The sequence below is a fragment of the Thunnus thynnus genome, chromosome 5 (assembly GCF_963924715.1).
Source record: "Thunnus thynnus chromosome 5, fThuThy2.1, whole genome shotgun sequence".
Taxonomy (NCBI): domain Eukaryota; kingdom Metazoa; phylum Chordata; class Actinopteri; order Scombriformes; family Scombridae; genus Thunnus; species Thunnus thynnus.
In genome coordinates, this window is record NC_089521.1 from 31809598 (window position 1) to 31831147 (window position 21550).

Sequence of the window (21550 nt, forward strand, 5' to 3'; positions counted from 1 at the left end):
ATACAATTTAATAAAGTGAATCCCAGTAAGTATTGACATTAATGCATCAGGAAGAACAGTAGAAATATACACACATATAATAATATATATATGAATACACATCCACCTGTCTATCTGCACACATTCATTTCCTCCATGATTTAATTTACGTATATAACTCAGACATTCAGCTCGTCTTGTGACAAAAACATATTATAAAAGATTTTAATTTGCTCCACCAGTTCTTCCCGTTTGTTGTTACGCCTGCTTCAGTTTTCTTGTAATTAACTTAAATTAACTTAAATAACTTAATCTCAGTATTCAATGCGGTAAATATTTGTCCTTTTTACTTCAGGCGACAACACTGTTTGACATTTTCATGCAGTTTTTTTTTTCTCCTAACCAAGTAAACCTCCTGAAATAGGAGCTCAAAAAAATAAAATAAATGACATTAGCAGTGATCATTAGCTCTGGTTTTTTTCTCTTGTGGGGAAAACTGTAAAATTTGATGATTTTTGTTTGTGTTTAATTATTTGTCAAACAAATTAAACTCTTTACAAGAATGAATTAAATTATCTGAGATCAGAGGAAAACAACTGTCAACTCAACACATAATAAAGAAGAATCAGATATTTTTCCTTTAATGCTTATTTAATTGTAAAAAATGGTTAATTTCAGTATTTACAGCAAAGTCAGAAAGATGCGTCAGAAGACATAAAATGGTTAATATGACATTTAAAATGATCTTCTGTCACTTTATTTCACTGTGACGTCTCACTAACAATTACTACTAACTAACTGTATATAAAATAATTAACATAATAAATAATCTATGCTGCTAACTGAAACACATTTTCAATATTGATCCATTAATTATTTTTTAATTGAATTGTTTTAAGTTTGCATTTTTCACATTTAAAAAATAAAACAATAGAAATTGTTTTATGTTTAATTGTTTTATTAATTCTTTTGAACACTAACACAACTAATACTATTTATTTTTCTTTTCACTGTTTTTTTTTTTTAACAAACAGATTTACATTACACAGTCTTCACTGAATTTTCTCCATTAAATTGAAATAAAAGACTTTTTTTTTTTTAATTTAACATCAGTTTTTATGGACAAGAAAAATATCTAAACCCAGACAAATAAATTTTTATTTAGGATAAAATGAAAATAATATAAACTTCATTTGTACAACATTTTCAAAGTGCTTTAGATGGGAAAATGAATCACTATCATTCACACGATTCAACGGAGCTGTAAAATACAGAGTGTCACAGCCGGGCTGCGACAAAGACGAGAGACCAGAAGAATTTACAAGCATATTTATTTACGAAAAGGATGTTAAAGAATGAAACAAATGTGGAAGTCAGCCAATCAGTAATGTAAGCATGTATGGATGCATGAAAATGTCTACAACAAACAAAAACAGAACAGCCGTGCCCGCTATGGGAGACGAGATCGGTGGTGAACTTTGTATGGAAAACCACACCGGAACCAGGTGTGGCTCATGAAGTTGATGACGACCTTCCAACCTCAGACCCGGCCCCTGCGAAACAAAAGAGAACCAGCGACTGAAAGGACACAGGGACACCTAGTGGCTGGAGCAGAGGGGTCGTCAAACCCCACCCCCCATAAAAACGAGGTTCCCAGCGGGAATCCTGGCAGACCACAGCTATACAAAATTTAAAACAGGCGACTACATAGCCGAACAATATAACTTAACTATTTTCCGACTACTATATACATGTTCCATACCGGCCGATTCTGTAGAGACTCCCCCAGACAGCCAACCGATCTCCAGCCTGCAAATCAGCAACTCCGACGCCTGGAGAAGCATTTTCAGAGTGACAACGGAGAGAGAGAGATAGTAGACTAAAGAGATTAAACAGTAAACGGTACAGGCACGAAATTTAAGAGCAAGGTGCTCTTGAAAAAGCATCTGCCACAATATTTTCAGAGCCTTTGATGTGGCAGATATCCAAACAATAGGATTGAAAAAACAAAATCCTGCGGTTTGGGCAATAAAAAGAACGCAGAAAAGTTATTGGGTTGTGGTCTGTGTAGACCACCAGAGGAACACTACTTGAGTCAACATAGACTTATTGGGTTGTGGTCTGCGTAGACCACCAGAGGAACACTACCAGAGTCAACATAAACTTCAACATAAACTTTTAATGCCCAGATCAGTGTAAGCGTCTCTTTTCCTATATAAGAGAATGAGTCAACTGAAAAGAGTAGAGAGTAGAGGTCGTTTAACACCACACTGTACCTACATCACTTGCATCCACATGCAGTTTGAAGAGTTGGTCCATGCATGGAGCTGCATGAACAGGATGTGAACAAAGAATTGATTTAACATTTTCAAATGCTTGCTGACAAGAAGCTGACCAAATGAACTTTGCTTTCCCTTTTAGTAAATCTGTCAAAGGAGTTACCACAGTTGAATTTTTTTTTTTTACAAAAACTGCGGTAGTAACCCACAAGACCCAGAAACCGCTGGACTTCCTTCTTAGTTACAGGCACTGGATACTGCTCAATCACAGGCACTTTTCCCTCTACCGGCCACACGTTCCTCTGCCCTTACCAAGGTATGTGACGGTGGCCTTAGCAAACTCACACTTTGCTAAATTAATTGTCAGGTGTGCATCACCCAGACAATTAAACAGCTTTTTCATATGAACCAAATGCTCTTCCCATATATTGCTGTAGATCACAACATCATCTGGGTACACATTGCATCCCTCCAGCCCAGACACAACCATATCCAACAGGAGCTGGAACGTCGCCGGTGCATTACGCAACACAAAACTTCAAAAAATGAGAAGGTTGAAATTTCTCTCACTCTTTTGAACAGAGGTTCTTGCCAATAACCCTTCAATAAATCAAATTTACTAACATGCTGACCTGAGCCGACCTGAGGGGTTGTACTACGAAGCAAGTTCAACATATCCAGGCTTTCTTTGTGTGAGCTGGCTCCACAAACCCTAAACTCGTGATCAGAGATAACTGGTATCACAACGGTGGTTATGAACTTTCTTTGTTAACTCAGGCTTTCTGCTTCAGGCTCTGAGCGCGTCCCCATAAAAGACTCTATAATCGTCATTATAACGGAGAGCTATGAAGAATATAAATACATTATCACAGCAAGAAACAAACACTGTTGCTGCAAATAAGGCGAGAGAGGAATGCTGGCAGAAAAATGCTGATGTAAATTTGTTCATTAAAAAACTAATTCATTAATTTATTAATTATGTAATTAGTTTATATACTTATACTTATTTACCGCTCAGTGCCTCCCAGATCCAGAGCTCTAAAACTTTAAACTTGATGCAGCAGATTTAAACATTAAATTGTCTGACTGTGTCCCATAATGAGGGATAAGTGGAAATCACTTTAGATTCTGGCCAAATCAAAGTGAAATTAATATTATAGATTGAATATTATCTCTGATAAATACCAATACATTAATCTTTTATTTTGTTTGATGTATTTCTACATTAGTTTTTTTTTTTTCTTTTTCTAATAGCTGCAGTACCAGCAGTGTTAAACGGACTTTGCAGCAAAGCAGGTGGTAAGTGAAAGGACGGTGCTTTTTATTGCCGATTTAAGCCGAAACTCAAAACATAACCTGCTCCGGACCATGTTAAGTTTGCAGTATAAGTTACTATGGTGATCTAGCCAAGTTAAAAGAGAGCCACCTTCATGACATCCAAAACTCTGGCTTTATGCTCAACATACCTCGCTAACCCACTAATCTCGCTTTGTAGTACACCCCTCAGATCAACGCAATCTTCAGTGCACGGCAGTGGATAAGCATCTGGTTTGGTGACCCCATTCACCTTACAATAGTCTGTGCAAAACCTAGGACTTTTATCAGACTTATCCACTGGTAAACAAGGTGATACCCAGTTAGAAGATGAGGGTTCTGCAATACTGTTTATATCTCTGTCCATCACCTTGCGTTTTTCCTCTAACACCAGGTAAAAACACTTTTGGACCGGCTACGCCTCGCCTACATCAATGTCATGCTCTATCAAGTGAGTTCAGCTTGGTGTATCATTAAACAAACACGGAAAAGTGTACCTCTCCTCATACAGATGCCCAAACAGAAACTCCAGATTACGCAGTTACAAAGTTCTTTAACCGGCCACTCAACAAACTCTCATCAGGCGGTGTAAACCCATCATTCTCTTGTGCAGAAAAATATTTTGCAGAAGAACTCCCCTCTGTTGCAGCCACTGAAATTGGCTTAACAGACTCTTTCTGCTCCTCGCCACTAGATGCAGAAAACTGATGCACGAGCGTAACAGGGTTTCAGAAGATTCGCATGACAGAGTTGGGTTGATTTTCTACGCTTCAGCATTGCCAGCAGGTGGTTTTGATTTGACACGTGGTGTAAATCTGTAAATGGGACAGTAAACTTAGTCTGAAATTGAGACAATTGGCAAGAAAGCAAGAACCTGGTCACCAAGAGTAAACCAATGCTGCTCGCGCTTCTAAGTCGTAAAAATGCTTTATTTTCTCCTGTGAAGAGGCTAACTTTTCTTTAGCCATTTCCCCACGTACCACCGATGCCAGAAGCCATTAACAAACTCGATCACGTTATTAGGAGGTTCTGGCTGTGCCACGGTATCATGCAACAGAGTGAGTAACCCATGCATTGTATGCCCAAAAACAGCTTCATTTGGGCTAAAACCGGTGCTTTCTTGCAGAATCTCTCTGGCAGCTAACAGTAGCCACGGCAGCCCTTCTTCCCAAGCCTGGTTCAGTTCAACACAATAACCACACAACAGAGACATCAGGGTCTGATGAAATCTTTCCAGAGCCCCTTGATTCTGAGCATGGTATGCGGAAGCCTGGTTATGTTTAACCCGTAGTTGCTTTAGAACTTGGGCAAATAAATGAGATGAAAAATTTGAGCCCCGGTCGCTCTGGATTACTTTTGGAACTCCAAAAATGGAAATGAACTGTGCCAGTACTTTACCACCGACTTAGCAGTAATGGAACACAATGGATATGCAGCTGGATACCTTGTACTTTGACACAGTATTGTAAGCAAATAATTGCTACCAGACTTGGAATGAGGTTAAGGACCCACAGAGTAAATTATCAGATACTCAAATGGCTGCACAATTGCCGGAATAGGATACAGAGCGGCTGACTTAATGCTCTGATTTGGCTTTTCCATCATTTGACATGTATGACACGTTTTGATATATCTGTTGGCACAGCCCCGCTCAAAGGGAGGACAAAGAGGAGAGGACAACACATGACTTTTAACTAAGGATTTATTGAACAAAATATAAGTTAACCAATGGCAAAATATGTAAATCAGTAACATCAGTAGTGTTTTGAGTGTTTTAATGAGTGTACAGTGATGTGTAGGCAACAAAGAAAATAAACACAAGAAAAACCCTAACCGAAACAACAAGCCATACGCTCAGGAAGAGAGAGAGAGAAACTGACTGATTCCACCAGCTTATATAGCTGAGGAGCATCAGGTGCAGGTGATAATCAGTATTGCACTTCCTGCCTCACCCCTAAAAGAGAAGGAACGCCCAAACAGGAAGTCAAGAGGGCTCTCACAACCCCCTCTATAAGAACATGAGTCCACCTTGTCGTCTGAAAAACATTCAAAATTAACAAAGTCTTGATCCATAATGAAACATTCAAAATATTTCAGAAATATTTTTACTTGTCCCCAGAGTCTCCATTATCAGTATAATATATACAGGTTCACTTTACCAGACTGCTTTACCCCAAATAAGCAACCCTAACCAATAGGCATACCACCCTCTTACATGGTTTCCTGCTGACCAATTTTAACAATACTTGAGCAATCTGAAAGATTTGAGAAAGTGTACTTAGAGGGCAAAGGAGATCTTAAGGCAAAGGGGCCCAAGATAAGGCATCACCAACAAGGTTATCAGTGTCTTTGATATATCTAAATGATAAGGCTGCAATAATGGAGCCCATCTCATCAGCCAGTGTTTTGGGTTTTGCAGTGATCGCAGAAACGTCAGCGGATTGTGATCTGTATACACCACAAGGGGCTCAGCTGAACCAACATACATGTCAAAATGTTGGAGGGGCCAGTCAAACGCAGAGCCTCTTTCTCTATCGCAGAATAGTGTAACTGAAAAGACTTAAACTTTTTGGAAAAATTGCTACACCATTTACATCTGCTTGCATTAAAACAGCACCAGCACCAATATTATTGGCATCAACTTGTAGCTGGAATGGTTCCACTAACCGAGGAGCAGCAGGTACTGGTCTTAACCTTGTCAAATGTATTCTGACATTCAGGAGACCAAATTAACTTAGCCTCAGCTTTAAGCAGGTTTGTAAGAAAAGCCACTACAGAGGAAAAGTTAGCACAAAAGTTACGGTTGTAACCAGCCATACAAAGGAAGCACATTAACTCTTTTTTTGGTGGAAGGGGTTGGATATGTCTTAATGGCTTTAATCTTTGCATCCAGTCCACTTCACCTTGCCCCATAACTTTGTCCAGATATCTAACAGTGGCTCTGGCAAACTCTCATCTAGCTAGGTTGACCGTTAAACATGCCCAAACCAACCTTTCTGCTGAGGTTCTCTTCCCATGTGTCACTATAGATAACAACATCATCTAGATATACTGCACAACCTTGCAAACCAGAAACAATCTTATTCATGAGTCTCTGGAACGTTGTGGGTGCATTACACAACCCAAATGGCATAACAGTATAACCATAGAGACCAGATGGAGTAATGAGCAAGCAAATCTCTTTTGTTCATTTAGAAAGTAGAACTTGCAAGTACCCTTTCAGGAGGTCAAGCTTGCTTACATATTTTGCTGCCCCAACTTGATCTGCACAATCTTCCATTCTAGGTAGCAGGTAGGTATCTGGCGTTTTAACCACATTAACTTTGTGACAATCTAATATTTATTGTTTTTCAGGAGGTGTCCGATAGAAATACTGTTAAATGGGCTGAGTATCACCAATATCAATATCATGTTCAATCAAGCACATGTTAGACAGAGTATCCGAAAACAAAGGCTGATAACTGTCAATGATGTCGGTCAACTGTTTATGTTGAGACTTATCCGAATAACCCAACAACACATGCATGTTACCCAAGGCTTCCGACTTTGTGAAGCAAGGTTGCAACACTCCGTAGGCCATTACAGCTTTCTCCTCCTCCAAAGCTGCCACCCCCAGAGAAGGATTTGAGTCAAGATGTCTGGGATTACCACGTGCCACAGAATCAGTTGTATCAGAGACGCGAGCATGCTGGACGAGCCCCAACAGTCTGGCTCGAGGGGAGGACAAAGAGGAGAGGACAGCACATGACTTTTAACTAAAGATTTATTTAACAAAGTATAAGTTAACCAATGGCAATATAAAGTACATAAATCAGTAACATCAGTAGTGTTTTGAGTGTTTGAATGAGTGTACAGTGAAGTGTAGTGAACAAAGAATATAAAAACAAGAAAAAGCCTAACCGAAACAACAAGCCATACGCCCAGGGAAAGAGAGAGAAACTGACTGAGTCCACCAGCTTATATAGCTGAGGAGCAACAGGCACAGGTGATAATCAATGATGCACTTACTGCTTCGCTCCTCAGAGGGAAGAACAGCCCAAACAGGAAGTCAAGAGGGCTGTCACACTGTACACATCACTCTTTACACAAAGCCAGAAGATCGCAAAATGTAATCATACGTCTTACGGTCTCCCAAATGTCCTGACTGATCATGAGAAGTCCTCAACACCTCACTATGAAATTTGGATGGAACAACAATCTGAAAAATGGGATTATCAGCAAAGTTTTCCTCATGCGGCAACCATTTCCTCACCAAGAGTTTGTCCTGCAGCAAGCAACCATTTGCAGCACTCTTTCCATCATCAGTGGTGAGGACTTTGTCAAACAGCTGGTTCAGATAGGGATAAGCTCTCTTCTCCGCCACATACCACACACCCCTCAGAACAAATCAGCGACTTCAGTACAGCTGCTTATATTAACCCAAAACAGCAAAACAGCCTACTTACCACACTCATCAATGTCTCCCAAACAACCAGATTGCTCAACTCATTCACAAAAATGAGACGCACAGCCTACTAGGCTACAACCGATCTCCGACCTCACACCGACAATACAAACACATTCCACTGATCATTGGTTTCATTAATTAAATCGCGGTTTCTACCCATCAAGCCAACTACTACAAAGCCTATAGCAACAGAACCAACAGCGCTAAACAAACCTGAACCTGGTCAACGAGGACAGGACGAGCCCCTATTTGTCACAGCCCAACTGTGACAAAGATGAGAGACCAGACGAATTTATAAGCTCCTCTAGTGGGGAAGTGGCGGTGAGCTTTGTATGGAAAACCACACCATGAAGGTGATGACGACCCTCCACCCCGAGACCCGACTCCTGCAAAACAAAGGACACAGGGACACCTAGTGGCTGGAGCGGAGGGGTTGTCAAAGAAAGAAATACTTAACGTGGAAAAAAATAAAATAAAAGAGTGAAACAGACAAACATGTTAGAACTAAAATGTAAAACACAGAGGTGACATTAATAATAAGATGTCATCTCAGATTCTCATGCAGGGAGATCCAGACTGTAAAAACCAGGTCCTCTTTAGTCCTGAACCAGGACTGAGGAACAGCCAGCAGGTCTCTGATGGAGGATCTGACTTGTACAGGAGCAACAATTCAGATATTTAACTTTGAGCTAGTCCATCAAGTGACCAGTAAAATCTTCAAATCAACTGTCAAACTGATTATAAACCAGTGAAGAAGTCAGAACTGATGAGATTGTGTTGAGCAGCTGTTTTATTGGCCATATTATGCTTTTTGTGATTTTCTATTATTTATATACTGTCATGATGTTGGATGCAAAACATGGTCAAGTTCAAAGTAGAAATGCTCCCTGCAAATCAAATGTCAGGGCTTCAACCTGCTCTGAACGCTTCATTTGCAACGTTTTTCTCTACCTTGCCAATGAGCTGACGTCAGATTGTCGTGCATGCCCATAAATGGCCATCCGTTCAGTAGCCTTGGTTGCTAGGGCTGTTGCTAAGGTTTTTCCATGTGTTGTTCACATTGTCCACCGTCATATTTCAGATTGGATTTCAGCTCGAATATGTACGGATGTATTTGAAAAGTTTCCGAAAAAGAAGTGAAATCTGACTACCCCTGTTTGTTTACATAACCTCCAGAGCTGGAGAAAGCTTCCTGAAGCTGACCAATGAGAACAGAGTGGGCTCATCAAGAGGGGACCCTTAAAGAGACAGGAGCTAAAACGGCCTGTTTCAGACAGAGGCTGAACTAAGGGGCTGCATAAAGGGCCAGTATAAGATAAATAAGGAGTTTTTAACTGTAAATCATGCAAAGATATTCCAGTAGAGCCCCAGAATATAAATATAGATCTGGAAATGTGCAGACTATGTCCTCTTTAAACTGAAGGTGTGAGATTTTTTTGGAGGGGGGGGGGGGGGGGCTTTAAACCCTGCAAACAGCAAATTACAATAATCAATATGTGCTAATATAAAAGTATGAATGACCTAAAGATCAGCAGGACAGAGGCCAGGTTTGGACGAATTTGCGGTTAACTGTTGACAACTAAACCCTGGGTTCTGTCTGCAGGTTAGATGTTTGCAGACATGAAGCTGAGACTCATCTGCCCTCTAAAACCACGTGAAACAGATTCTAATATCTTCTGGAATGAAACTGAAAATATAAACATCTTGTGTTGCTAATGTCAGTGTTGATTTTAGTGACTTATATGTGCCTAAACTCGTACTGCCTTCAAAACCTTCACCCAATATGGAAATAAAAAAATAAATTATAACTATATACTAAAACTTTCCATTGTTTTTAACTCCTTCTAGCTCAGGATAAAAATGTAATGAACAATCACTTGTCTTGTGTTCTCAGAAACTAAAATGGGGAAAATTTATATTTTCTGTTTTTGCCTTGTGTCACTGATGCGTATTTGACTGCTGGACCATTTGTGTTTCTTCACCCAAAATAACAACTGAACATTAGCTGTAAGCTAGCTAGCAATGGATGCACTGACCATGTCTGTGTGTTTGTGTTCAGTTCAGCCTCTCACTGAAATCACCAGAGATGTGGTTATATACAGTTATATGGAGACTTTTCTCCCGAGAAAAATGACACAACAGGTCCTAACTTTAACCCTGCGGTTATTATTGTAGCCATGACAACGAAGGTCACCTAACTTTAAGGAAGTAGTAACTTTCACCCACACCACATGTTTCTCTAGCCTTAACAAAGTGATCATATTAACCCAAGCCATGATCTTTCCCTAAACCTAACCAGACCTGAACCACAGCGTTGTCACATCATGAAACATTGTTATTGTTTACTAGTGATCTATAATGGTTTTGGAAGGTCCAGACAAATTATGTTGTCTTCCCAATTACTGCTGTCAGGGGCGCCAGATTAGTGTGCATGATCAAACGACATATTTGGTCATTTAATTTAGAGAACTTGTTTGTTGTATGGCAACTTGTCGCTCAAGTTGAAACATTTTCAACTCACGTGGACACGTATTTACGTCAACTTGCATCTTTGCATTAACTTTGAATGTAATTGTGTCGCATCTAAGCTTTGCTTTCAGTCTGAACACACAGGAAAGCACAATTTGCCAAAAACTGTCCCACTTTACCCAACCTTACCCTGCTGTACATATCAAAGTGTTGCAGTTCAGTTGATTAGTCGATCGACAGAAAATTAACTGACAGAAATTTTAGAAACTGATTAATAATTTAAGTTATTTATCAAACACAAATATTCCAGTTTCTTTAATGCCTCAGATTTTCTGCTTTTCTCTGTTTTCTATCACTGTGAATTGAATGTTTTGGTTTATGTAGAAGCAATTTGAAGACAAAACTTTGAGCTCTGGGAACGTTTTCACTCTGTTCAGACATTTATAGACTAAATGATGAATGGATCAAATATAAAGACAGATGAATAGACAGTGAAAACAGGAAACCAGATGACTTTGGTCAACATTCTCATTATCTGAAGGTGATGAGAACATTGTCCTGATCTTCAGTTTGCTGACTGGTGGGATTCAGCTTGTAAATACATGGAGTGGAACCAAAGCAGAGCAGATAATCAAACTGAGGGATGGATGTGGGTGAACAGATGAACTGACAGATCGGACACACAGCCAGAAACACTAAACACGTTTAAATGAAACTCTGTGTGTTTTATGGATCAAGGATATTAGTTTGGAGTTCTGTCCTCCTGCTGCTGCTTTTCTTCTGACTGAGATTCATTCAACAACTTTAGCGAACTCAAATGCATTCAGGTTGTTTCTTTTCACCTTAATTGAAGTCCATTAATTCTGTTTCCTGTTTCTCTCTGCAGCTGGCTGGCAGGAAACAACTTGACAGAAATCCCCAAAGATGCTTTTACAGGTCTCATCGGTCTCAGAGAGCTGTATGTGCTGCTTTTCTTCTACATATTATGTACATACATCATGTGATTTACAGTAATAAGAAGTGTCTTTCCTTTAGATTGCATTAGTGCAGCAGTGCTAGAAACACAGATCATACTATTAAAACTTAATGAAAATCTCCCCGATTTTAATAAAATTGTAAAGTAAATAGTTCCAGGCAACACTTGACATAAGTGTTTCAAAGTGATAAACTGGTGTCTGTTTCCTTTATTAAAATAACGTGTCATTGATCGCTGTGATCTAAATATATGAGCTGATTGTTTTATGCCAGTAAAAATAACCCTTATTTTTAGACACTGCTCAGTAAGACCAGCAGAATATTACTGCCAGCAGGAAAAACTATATTTTATATTATAAATATATAAACATCCACATATGTTTCTTGTTTTAACAACATACAACATATTACATGATCACAATAGAAGATCTTGTTTTGATGATTTTGTGAAATAAGAGAAAAAGTTAAGTGATGCAACAAAATCTTTTATAACAAGAACAGTTTCTTGTAACAACTGAATACATTGTTGTGCAGTAATTATAAAAAAAGTCATAATAACAAAAATTATCTTGTAATAATGAGAAGAAGATTAAAACTATTTTCTCGTGATGAGGAGAGACTGATTTCTGAACCCACAGTGATGCGCAGACATGTGAGCTTCAACACATCACAGTCATGTGATTTGATGGGTATGGAGGCCCTGAGATGCAAAACAACAACATTTCAGGAAAGACAACAACATTTTTTCAGGATTTGATTAATGATTATAGCAAAAACTTAATTTACATACTGAATCAATATCTTCTGGCTGCTGGTTTCAGTAAACTGTATTTCAAGAAATCAATGAACTAACTTTTTTTAACCAGTAATTTTATCTGAAAGTGCAAAAGAAACATCTTGAAATCAGTTAGTTTGATCAGTTTAATGTTCAGCTTTATTGTCATCACACAATACAGAAATGGTCTCATATTTGTGAGTATTATTTGTGATTTTTCCTTTTGTCTCTACACACAGAACGCTGCAGAACAATCATCTAAAGAGAGTTCCCTCCGAAGCGTTCGAGAACCTGAGGAACCTGCGCTCTCTGTGAGTCACGTCACACAGCTTACAGTCTTTTGCAATTGCTAACACACATTTTTTGAAACATGGCTCATTTTCTCAAAACACTTAATCACAAAACCACACACCCAAAGTGCAAAACACCTCGTATATCCAGCAAAATAAAGCACTACATTAAAAACTACATAAACACTTAAAACTAAAACTAAAAACTACATAAACACAAAATCAAACTTTTGCACTAAATGGCACACACTTCATTCATATTACCAGAGTTTTGTCCTAACCAACCAATCAAAAGCACTTTCATCTTTTTATGTGCAGAAGCACAAATATACAGTTGAAACAAAACCTTTTTATTTTTCTCCACGACAAATCAGTGCAACATATGGACAGCACATACAGAATCAACAAAAAATATGCTCTCTATCAAATACAGAAAACTTTGAGGGAAAAGATATACAGAAAAATAATTACAAAATAAAAAAAACCAGAGGAAAGAAAAATACTTAGGCTGCATCTCACTGCCCAGCTGAGTCTGGCCAAAGCACCTCATCAACATCACAGGCAATATTGTCCCTGGCTAGACACTGAGGGAAGAAGTAACTTGAGTGTCGTATCCAGCCCTGGAAAGCACATCAATATCATCACATGCCTCCTCCATTGCTTGCAGAAGAGGCAGTCATACACCTTCCACCGCCATGCTGAAAATAACTCTGGAAATGGAGAGAAGGGTGGAAGGTATTGAGGCTGCATGATGGAAGTTGACATTGTCCCATTTTACAACATATCTGTGCTGCTCTGTGTCATCCGTATGCTATGGGTTAGGGTTAGGGGTTAGGGTTAAGGTTAGGGTTAGGGTTAGGGGATAGGGTTAAGGTTAGGGTTAGGGTTAGGAGTTAGGGATAGGGTTAGGATTAGGGGTTAAGGTCAGGGTTAGGGGTTAGGGTTAGGGTTAGGGGTTAAGGTTAGGGTTAGGGGTTAAGGTTAGGGATTAGGGTTAGGGGTTAAGGTTAGGGGTTAGGTTTAGGAGTTAGGGTTAGGGGTTAAGGTTAGGGTTAGGGGTTAGGGTTAGGGTTTGGGGTTAGGGGTCAAGGTTAGGATTAGGGGTTAAGATTAGGGTTAGGGGTTAAGGTTAGGGTTAGGGATTAGGGTTAGGAGTTAAGGTTAGGGTTATGGGTTAAGGTTAGGATTGGGGTTAGGGTTAGGGGTTAAGGTTAGGGGTTAGGGTTAGGGGTTAAGGTTAGGGTTAAGGGTTAAGGTTAGGAGTTAAGGTTAGGGTTATGGGTTAAGGTTAGGATTGGGGTTAGGGTTTGTGGTTAGGGTTAGGATTGGGGTTAGGGTTAGGGGTTAGGGTTAGGAGTTAAGGTTAGGGTTATGGGTTAAGGTTAGGATTGGGGTTAGGGTTAGGGTTATGGGTTAGGGTTGGGGGTTAGGGTTATGGGTTAAGGTTAGGTTTGGGGTTAGGGTTATGAGTTAAGGTTAGGGTTATGGGTTAAGGTTAGGATTGGGGTTAGGGTTTGGGGTTAGGGTTATGGGTTAAGGTTGGGGTTAGGGGTTAAGGTTAGGGTTAGGGGTTAAGATTAGGGTTAGGGGTTAAGGTTAGGGGTTAAGGTTAGGGTTAGGGGTTAGGGTTAGGAGTTAAGGTTAGGGTTATGGGTTAAGGTTAGGATTGGGGTTAGGGTTAAGGTTAGGGGTTAGGGTTAGGAGTTAAGGTTAGGGTTATGGGTTAAGGTTAGGATTGGGGTTAGGGTTTGGGGTTAGGGTTATGGGTTAAGGTTAGGGTTGGGGTTAGGGGTTAAGGTTAGGGTTAGGGGTTAAGATTAGGGTTAGGGGTTAAGGTTAAGGTTAGGGTTAGGAGTTAAGGTTAGGGTTATGGGTTAAGGTTAGGATTGGGGTTAGGGTTAAGGTTAAGGTTAGGGGTTAGGGTTAGGGGTTAAGGTTAGGGGTTAGGGTTAGGAGTTAAGGTTAGGGTTATGGGTTAAGGTTAGGATTGGGGTTAGGGTTAAGGTTAAGGTTAGGGGTTAGGGTTAGGGGTTAAGGTTAGGGGTTAGGGTTAGGAGTTAAGGTTAGGGTTATGGGTTAAGGTTAGGATTGGGGTTAGGGTTAAGGTTAAGGTTAGGGGTTAGGGGTTAGGGTTAAGGTTAGGGTTGGGGTTAGGGTTAGCGTTTTTTGTTCATACTGTATGTGCTGTGCATATGTTGCACTGATTTGTTGTGGAGGAAAAATTTTGATACCTGTGGTATCAAAATACCACAGGATGGAAAATACTGCACACAGGATGCTGTACTGTGTGCAGTGTACTGTAGTCAATGTTGTACTTACATCCACATATTCATGTCTCAGATCTTTGATTCTTTCAGAATTTCTCTGAAAAGGCTCCCTGTAAAGCTGCTTCATGTGCTCTTGGTTTTCGATGGAGAATACGGGACAATGTGGACAGGCTGACTCACCAGATGTTGTTGAAAATTGTGTTCTCCTTTATGATGTGGCTTTGAATCTCTCAGACTCTAATTGCATTATTTGCCAAAACCGAGTTGATTATTGCTGCTTCCTGTGCCTCATTGAACATTCGAATCCTTCCACCATTATGTCTTTGTCTCAGTTCTTTAGAAAAACCAAAAAAAAGTGATTCATCAGTGCAGCCTAAAGAAGTTTCTTTATTTTCCAGAGTAGATTGTGCAAGATTCCTGTACAGATAGATTGTATGACATGGCAGCCATTCATGAAGTAAATAGGTGTCACACAACAACTGATGTATACAGTAGGATTTGTAGAGTCCTTAATTATATAGAATGAATGATAGTTGGTACTTTTGTTCAAGTCTAAATGTTTGCTCAAGTTGGGTCGGACTCTCTACCCAGCCTCTCTCATTGTCAATCCATAGTTGATAACATGGTCAACTAACATTGCCCAAAGTTGTCTTCTTCTTTGTCCTCTTCTTTGTCCTTGTCCTCCTCCTCTACCTCTCACTCTTCCTCCCCCCTCTCACCCTCCCTCTACCTCTTCTTCTCACTGCTATGTTGGCTTCCATCGTTGTTGTTGGTGCTCACCTGTGGTCTTTATATACCTGTGCTTACATCCTGATTGATGAGTCAACAATTGAGTAATTAGGTGTTTGGCCAGGTGGCAGGTGTATTGGCCAATTTGTCTGTGGGTGTGTCACTTTGAATGGCAAACAAATGACTTTATGTCAGATTCCTCTGTCTTATGTAGAGAGCTGTGTGCAGTGTGTTGCAAAAAAAAAGGGCCATGTTGAAATGCAAACTGGGTCCAAAGCAGCAAATGTGTTTAGAGTTTTAGAGACTTGAGTTGAAGTTTTACTCTCTGAGTGTTCAGTGTTCAATAATTTCGCTTTAGGTGTCATTTTAATGTGTTAGCAATAGAAAAAAACTGTAAAACAATAGTCAAGTGTCCGTATGGACATTTAAAAAGGGTGTTCTTGCTGTTATCATTCCTGTTCATGAATTTTCTGTCAGTTTCCTGAGAGGTTTTTTTGATAGTTTGTGTAAACAGCTGCCTCAGGTTGTTTCTGCAGCTCTCTGTCCAGTATCATATGGTTGTGTTTCAGCTGACAGTGTAACATCACCTACTGTAGGCTGTAATATTCTCTCCTTTGATATCTCTGTGACTGTCACATCCCTTGACCAATGTAAACAGATTTTTGAGGCATTTACTGACATGACCTATGCCATGTGAGGACAGTCTAGAGTTGTGCTGGTATATAATCCAATCCAAACTATAAATCTCAATAAAAAGATTGCTGATACAGAAACTTCAGCTCTATGATGATGGACGATGGGGTGTTACTGAGCTTCCCTCCGAGGTCTGAGGCGTACTGGGAGCGTGAGCATGTTTACCTGATCCACCCTCCTCTGAGTCTAAACCAGACGTTTTCTTTTTAACCGCCGAAACCAACCGTTAACACCTCTCTGTTGTTCCCAAGTGCCAATCTCTACTTCACACATAAAAGCAGAAGAAGGGTGGAGATGGAGGGTGGAGGAGTCGGGCTTTGGCCACGTGCAGCTGCCTGTTTGTGGTCATGCCAGGACCCTTTGTCAGCGCATGTCAACACCAGAAATTACTACCATGCAGCCAAAGAATGTGAGGACCTCCCTGATCGAGGCTCCTCTCAGTCACACAGCTGCTGTTCATGTTCATACGACCTGCCTCGCAAAACGAAAAAAAACATCCATGTTGACACGTCGTTTAAATATAATGTTGAGTCCTTAAACTTGTTATCGTTCAAAGTTATAATTAATTAAATTTGACTTGCTTCCAGAAACATGTGACCGCTTTATGTCATGCAAAGCCAGTCTGTCTCCTAGAAATTATGTTTATATATCACTAAACTAAAGAAAAAATGAATGTGTGCTCTGGAATTGATTTAACTATTTTGCCTGTTTCCCTGTAGAGGGTACCAAACGTATTCAGTCAGCCGGAAGTTTGAAGAAAGCGACGAAGAAGACATTTCCTCTGTAATGTCAGTTACAACCAGGAAGCGCTCCACAACCATGGATGTACTAGAGCATGAGAGCGAATTAAACCGAGAGCAGGAATTATAAAATCGAAAACAGGAATTATAAAATCGAGAGCAGGAATTATTAAATCGAGAGTATAAATTAGTTATTTTTTCCTCCATGGTTCCTTCCAGGCTTCATATTTTGCCAAATTGTGTTGTGGTAACAAACACAATCTGTCTGGATCATGATTTCAGACACTGAACTTCATTCAACCGGCCTTTACTGCTCAAGATGCTCAGAGAAAACTTCAAAGAGAATTTTTTTCTTTGCAGGTTTAATAGCTGGAATATTTTCGCAGTCTGTGTTTTTGGACACAAATATTTTGGTGCGTCTCAGAGTCGATCTCCAGCTGTTCTTATTGTCCTCCAGACCTCCTGGATTTGCTCCTGTCTCTGCGTTTAATAAGACACACGGTTCAGTCTGAGTGTATCTGGTGTGTTCTGAGAGAAACAAGCGACGAGCAAATGTGTTCCAGAGATTTCCTCTGAGGAAAGGAGCGAGTTGTGGCTCTACTCGCTCAGTAGACGAGGTGCTGTGAGAAAATGTCTGAAGTACACGATCGTGTCATCACAGGGAGGTCAGTGTCAATAAATACCGAGTATGTGATTCTCTCTGTTTGTAACATGTGAGGAAAAAGACGGTTCCTGCAACAAATCTACATGTGACTATATATCACCAGAAAATTGGAGCACCGAATCAAAAGTGCTCTGTTAGCTAACAAACTAGGTAACTAGGACTAAGGCTAAGTATGTTAGCAAATATCAATTCAGTGCTAACACTGAGCTAATGTTTGCTTGAATAAATCTAACCTAGAAGAGGAAGTGCTAATTCTTCATCCTCTCATGTTGCACTTAGGGCAGACTAAACGCCACAGTGACTATTTATCACCACAGTGACTGATTATTATTGAGGTACATGAGGTGGAATTATGAGACAGGACGGACCGAGGCTAGCCGGTTAGCATGCTAAGCTCAGTAGATATCTCTGCCATAACGTCAAAATTGTTATTTCTTCACATTCTGTTGATAATTTCAAATAATTTTTGGATGTTTTAAACTGAAATTCATACATAATTCTTACATATTGCACCTTTAAACCTCCCCACAGAACTCGCCAGTGTTTCATCATCTTTTTCTCCTCTCTGCCAGGCGTCTGGATGCAAACTTCATCTCTCATCTGCCGGCTGCCTCCTTTAAAGGCCTCTCGTCGCTGCGTCACCTGTGGCTGGACGACAACGTCCTGACGGCGGTTCCTGTTGTTGCTCTGAGCGACCTGACGCAGCTTCAGGCTCTGACCCTCGCCCTCAACAACATCAGACACGTCCCCGACCGAGCCTTCGCCGCCCTCCGCCAGCTGGTGGCGCTGTGAGTAACTCTGGTTCAGACGTATGTAACGTCCTGGTGCTGTGAGTAACTTCACATGCTGCCGGTGCTCGAGGCCTGTTTGTTCATGTAGTTTATTTCTGCTTAGTTTTTAGGCAGACGATGCTTCTAACAGAGATGTAGTGGACTTTTATAAACCTGCTTATGATCCTGTGCAGGATTAAAGGATAAAGTTGGCGATTTTCTATATTTTTTTTCTTATTGTCAACAAATCTGATGTTTGGATCCAAACCAAAAATGAACCGATCTACTAACAAGTATTGTGTGTGTATCCAAAGTCTGATATATCTTATTCCTCTGTGCCGTAGACCTCTATTGTTGTCCAAAAACTATTAAAATCACGTCAGCGCGCCACACCGCTGCACTCAGTGGCTTCTTCCTGACATGGAAACACTTTCTGGAGAGCGAAGACTTGACGCTGTTCGGTCTTTGAAGACGCTTCTAAACAAACCAAAGTAACGACACATCATCCAGTGCAGCGGTGTGACTCACTGACGTGTCAGGGAGGTCCACACATAAAGGCAGATACTGGATGTCTGGATACTGACACAGTATTTTTTTTTTTTTTTTCTTTTTCTTTTCTGAAGTCATCTCCATGACAACCACATCCGCTCTTTGGGGCCAAGATGTTTTGACGGGCTGCACAACCTGGAGATCCTGTAAGTTCACTTCAAATACAGAACACAGAACAATGTGATTCTTACAAAAACAAATAACAAAGGTAAGGCGTACAATAACAAGAACATGTTTTATTATTATCAAATTCTTTTAAATTTTTCCTCTTGCTGTTTGGCAGTTTCACCAAAGACAACTTGAAGTAACTTTCCTCAACTATTATCCTCTGAAACTGTTCACCTTTTGGGAAGTTTGTTGTCAAAATCTCATCATATCAATTAAATAAGTAAAGGTTTATGAAATTAAGCTGTTACTTTATGAATTATTATTTTTAATGTTTAAAGCCTTTGTAGATTTTTAACATGTTTTTTTAAAAGCAGTCTAATTAATTTTTGAAATGTGTTTCAATGTTGAGTTAAAGGTTTTGATTCACAGGAAGAAGTTATTTAATTTAAAATTAGCAGAAGTAAAATAAACTTTTTAATGTGTAACTTGTGGATGACAAAAACTTTTTTTTAAACAAACAGGATTCTTGTGATTTCATAACTATTGAACGATGATACATTGTTTTTTTTAAATTGTTATCTAGCTTGAAGATAAAATAAAAAATATTAAGATGAGCATAATTTAAGGACAGAAGATTAAAGGACGGGTTCACAATTTTTCAAGTGTGTCTTAAAACAACAGCCACGTGTCCGTGTGAACAGTGAAAGAGGTTTTCCTCGCTGTAATCATTCCTCCTGTTCATACTGGATATTAAAAGATCCTTCAAATGTGCTTTTTAATGTGAGTGATGGAGGACAAAATCCACAGTGTGTCCACACAGACATTTAAAAGTTGATGTGAAGCTTATATGAGTCTTCATCAGTCTGAGTTAGTCATATCAAGTGGATATCTGACACATTTACAGTCTTTTTAGCATCAAATTCCCTCTTTGTGTTTCCTCGGACAGTGTTTCCCTGTTGAGCTGCGGTGGAAGTATAGTAACAAAAAGAGGGACTTTGGCACTAAAAAGACTGTAACATTGAAAGATATCTACTTGATTTGACTCATTTGGACGCTGAAGCTTCATATTAGCTTCAGATAAACTTTTAAATACATTTTTGCACAGAAGGAGGACCCCCACCCCCATCACTGAAGGGATCTTCTAACGGTCAGTATGAACAGGAGGAATGATTAAACCAAGAAAAAGATGTTTCATTGTTCATTTGGGCTCCTGACTGTTGATTTAAGACACACTTGAACCCGTCCTTTAAGACAAAACACAATTTTTTGGGCTGTTTTTGCATTGTTGGGGCTAAAAACATTCGTCCACCATAAGTCATAAATTTAAAACTCGACTTGAGCCCAAACATCACTGCAGCTTAAAATATACTAATCTGATGTAGTCTGTCATTCAGATCTCCTGCAGTACATTTAATGTAAATGGTTGTCATGTTTTTCAGGTTTTTTTTGTTTTTTCTGGCAGCAGCGGGCACAGAAACACTCAGCAGGTTCAGACCTCATCTTCCTTTACGGGGGAAACTCTGGAGGTTTAAACCTTTAAGTGAGCCACCACTGCAGTTCAAACAGCAGCACAGTGTGTGGTCACAATTACACTCAAACTATAACATACTGCAGCAGCGTGCACGTGTTTCCTTCACTGACTGAATATTTAACCAAACAAACTGCAGGAGGAGAGGACATTATGATTCAGACGAGGATTTTTCACACGCACAGCTGAATGGAAATGTTTGAAGTGATGCTATAAAGATATTGAGCATATTTTGATGTCATTTTCAGGATGACAGACATTTTTGTCACATCTGCTTCATAATAATGTGATTTAATGTAGATGAGACGTACATGTGATGGTCTAAAGTGGACAAAAGTCTGAGCTGAAAGGACTAGTTTTTAGTTTTTTGTCTCTGTGTACAGTGTGTAGGTTCACTGTGGCGTCTTTACAGCATAAATGCATCTGGCTAACATTTATCTAGATTGGTCTATTACTAAGTAGAGTTGTATGAGATAGATCCGCCTGCGGTCTCTTTGTTTCTACACATGGAAGCTTCTATAGACGACTGATTTGTTTTAATCAAAGGCTCTGAGGTCACTTTATAAAAATCCTCCATTTTCATTTAAAGAGTTAATCAAAAGTTCCATATTGGGAGTAATTTTAAGCCACATGTAAAACATACAATTACGGAAACAAGAGGCGGAGTTTAGAAGTGACTGAAATAAATGAGATTAATAGAATGACATCAAATCAAAAATCATTACAACGTGTATTTAATGTCCTCAGTGGTCAGACATGCCTGAAAAAATAAAAACTGGAATAATAAGGAGAGATTATTGAAGACAAAAATCACTTTAAATTAACAACTGGAGGAACTTTTGTGGCAGAGCAGTTTTTTTGCCTACTTATGGGGACCTCTTCTTGTTTTCAGCACTTGTGGGGACTTCGCTCACACAATTTTTGTTTTAAATTTTTGTGGGGTGCATCCTTTTTTAGGGGGACCAACTGTGCAG

The 21550-nt window shown here is 39.6% G+C and overlaps 1 protein-coding gene across 2 annotated transcripts in view; it reads left to right on the plus strand.

The window, feature by feature from the left end:
- LOC137183583 (leucine-rich repeat-containing G-protein coupled receptor 5-like) overlaps positions 1–21550 on the plus strand; it is a 35172-nt gene that overhangs the window by 2263 nt on the left and 11359 nt on the right. Inside the window, exons 2-5 of one of the 2 annotated variants that reach the window (XM_067590741.1) lie at positions 11375–11446; positions 12478–12549; positions 18194–18409; positions 19015–19086. In XM_067590741.1, coding sequence (XP_067446842.1) covers positions 11375–11446; positions 12478–12549; positions 18194–18409; positions 19015–19086 — 432 coding nt within the window. Of the gene's footprint in view, positions 1–11374; positions 11447–12477; positions 12550–14869; positions 17623–18193; positions 18410–19014; positions 19087–21550 lie in introns of those variants that run through there. The other variant, XM_067590743.1, reaches the window with a different exon arrangement.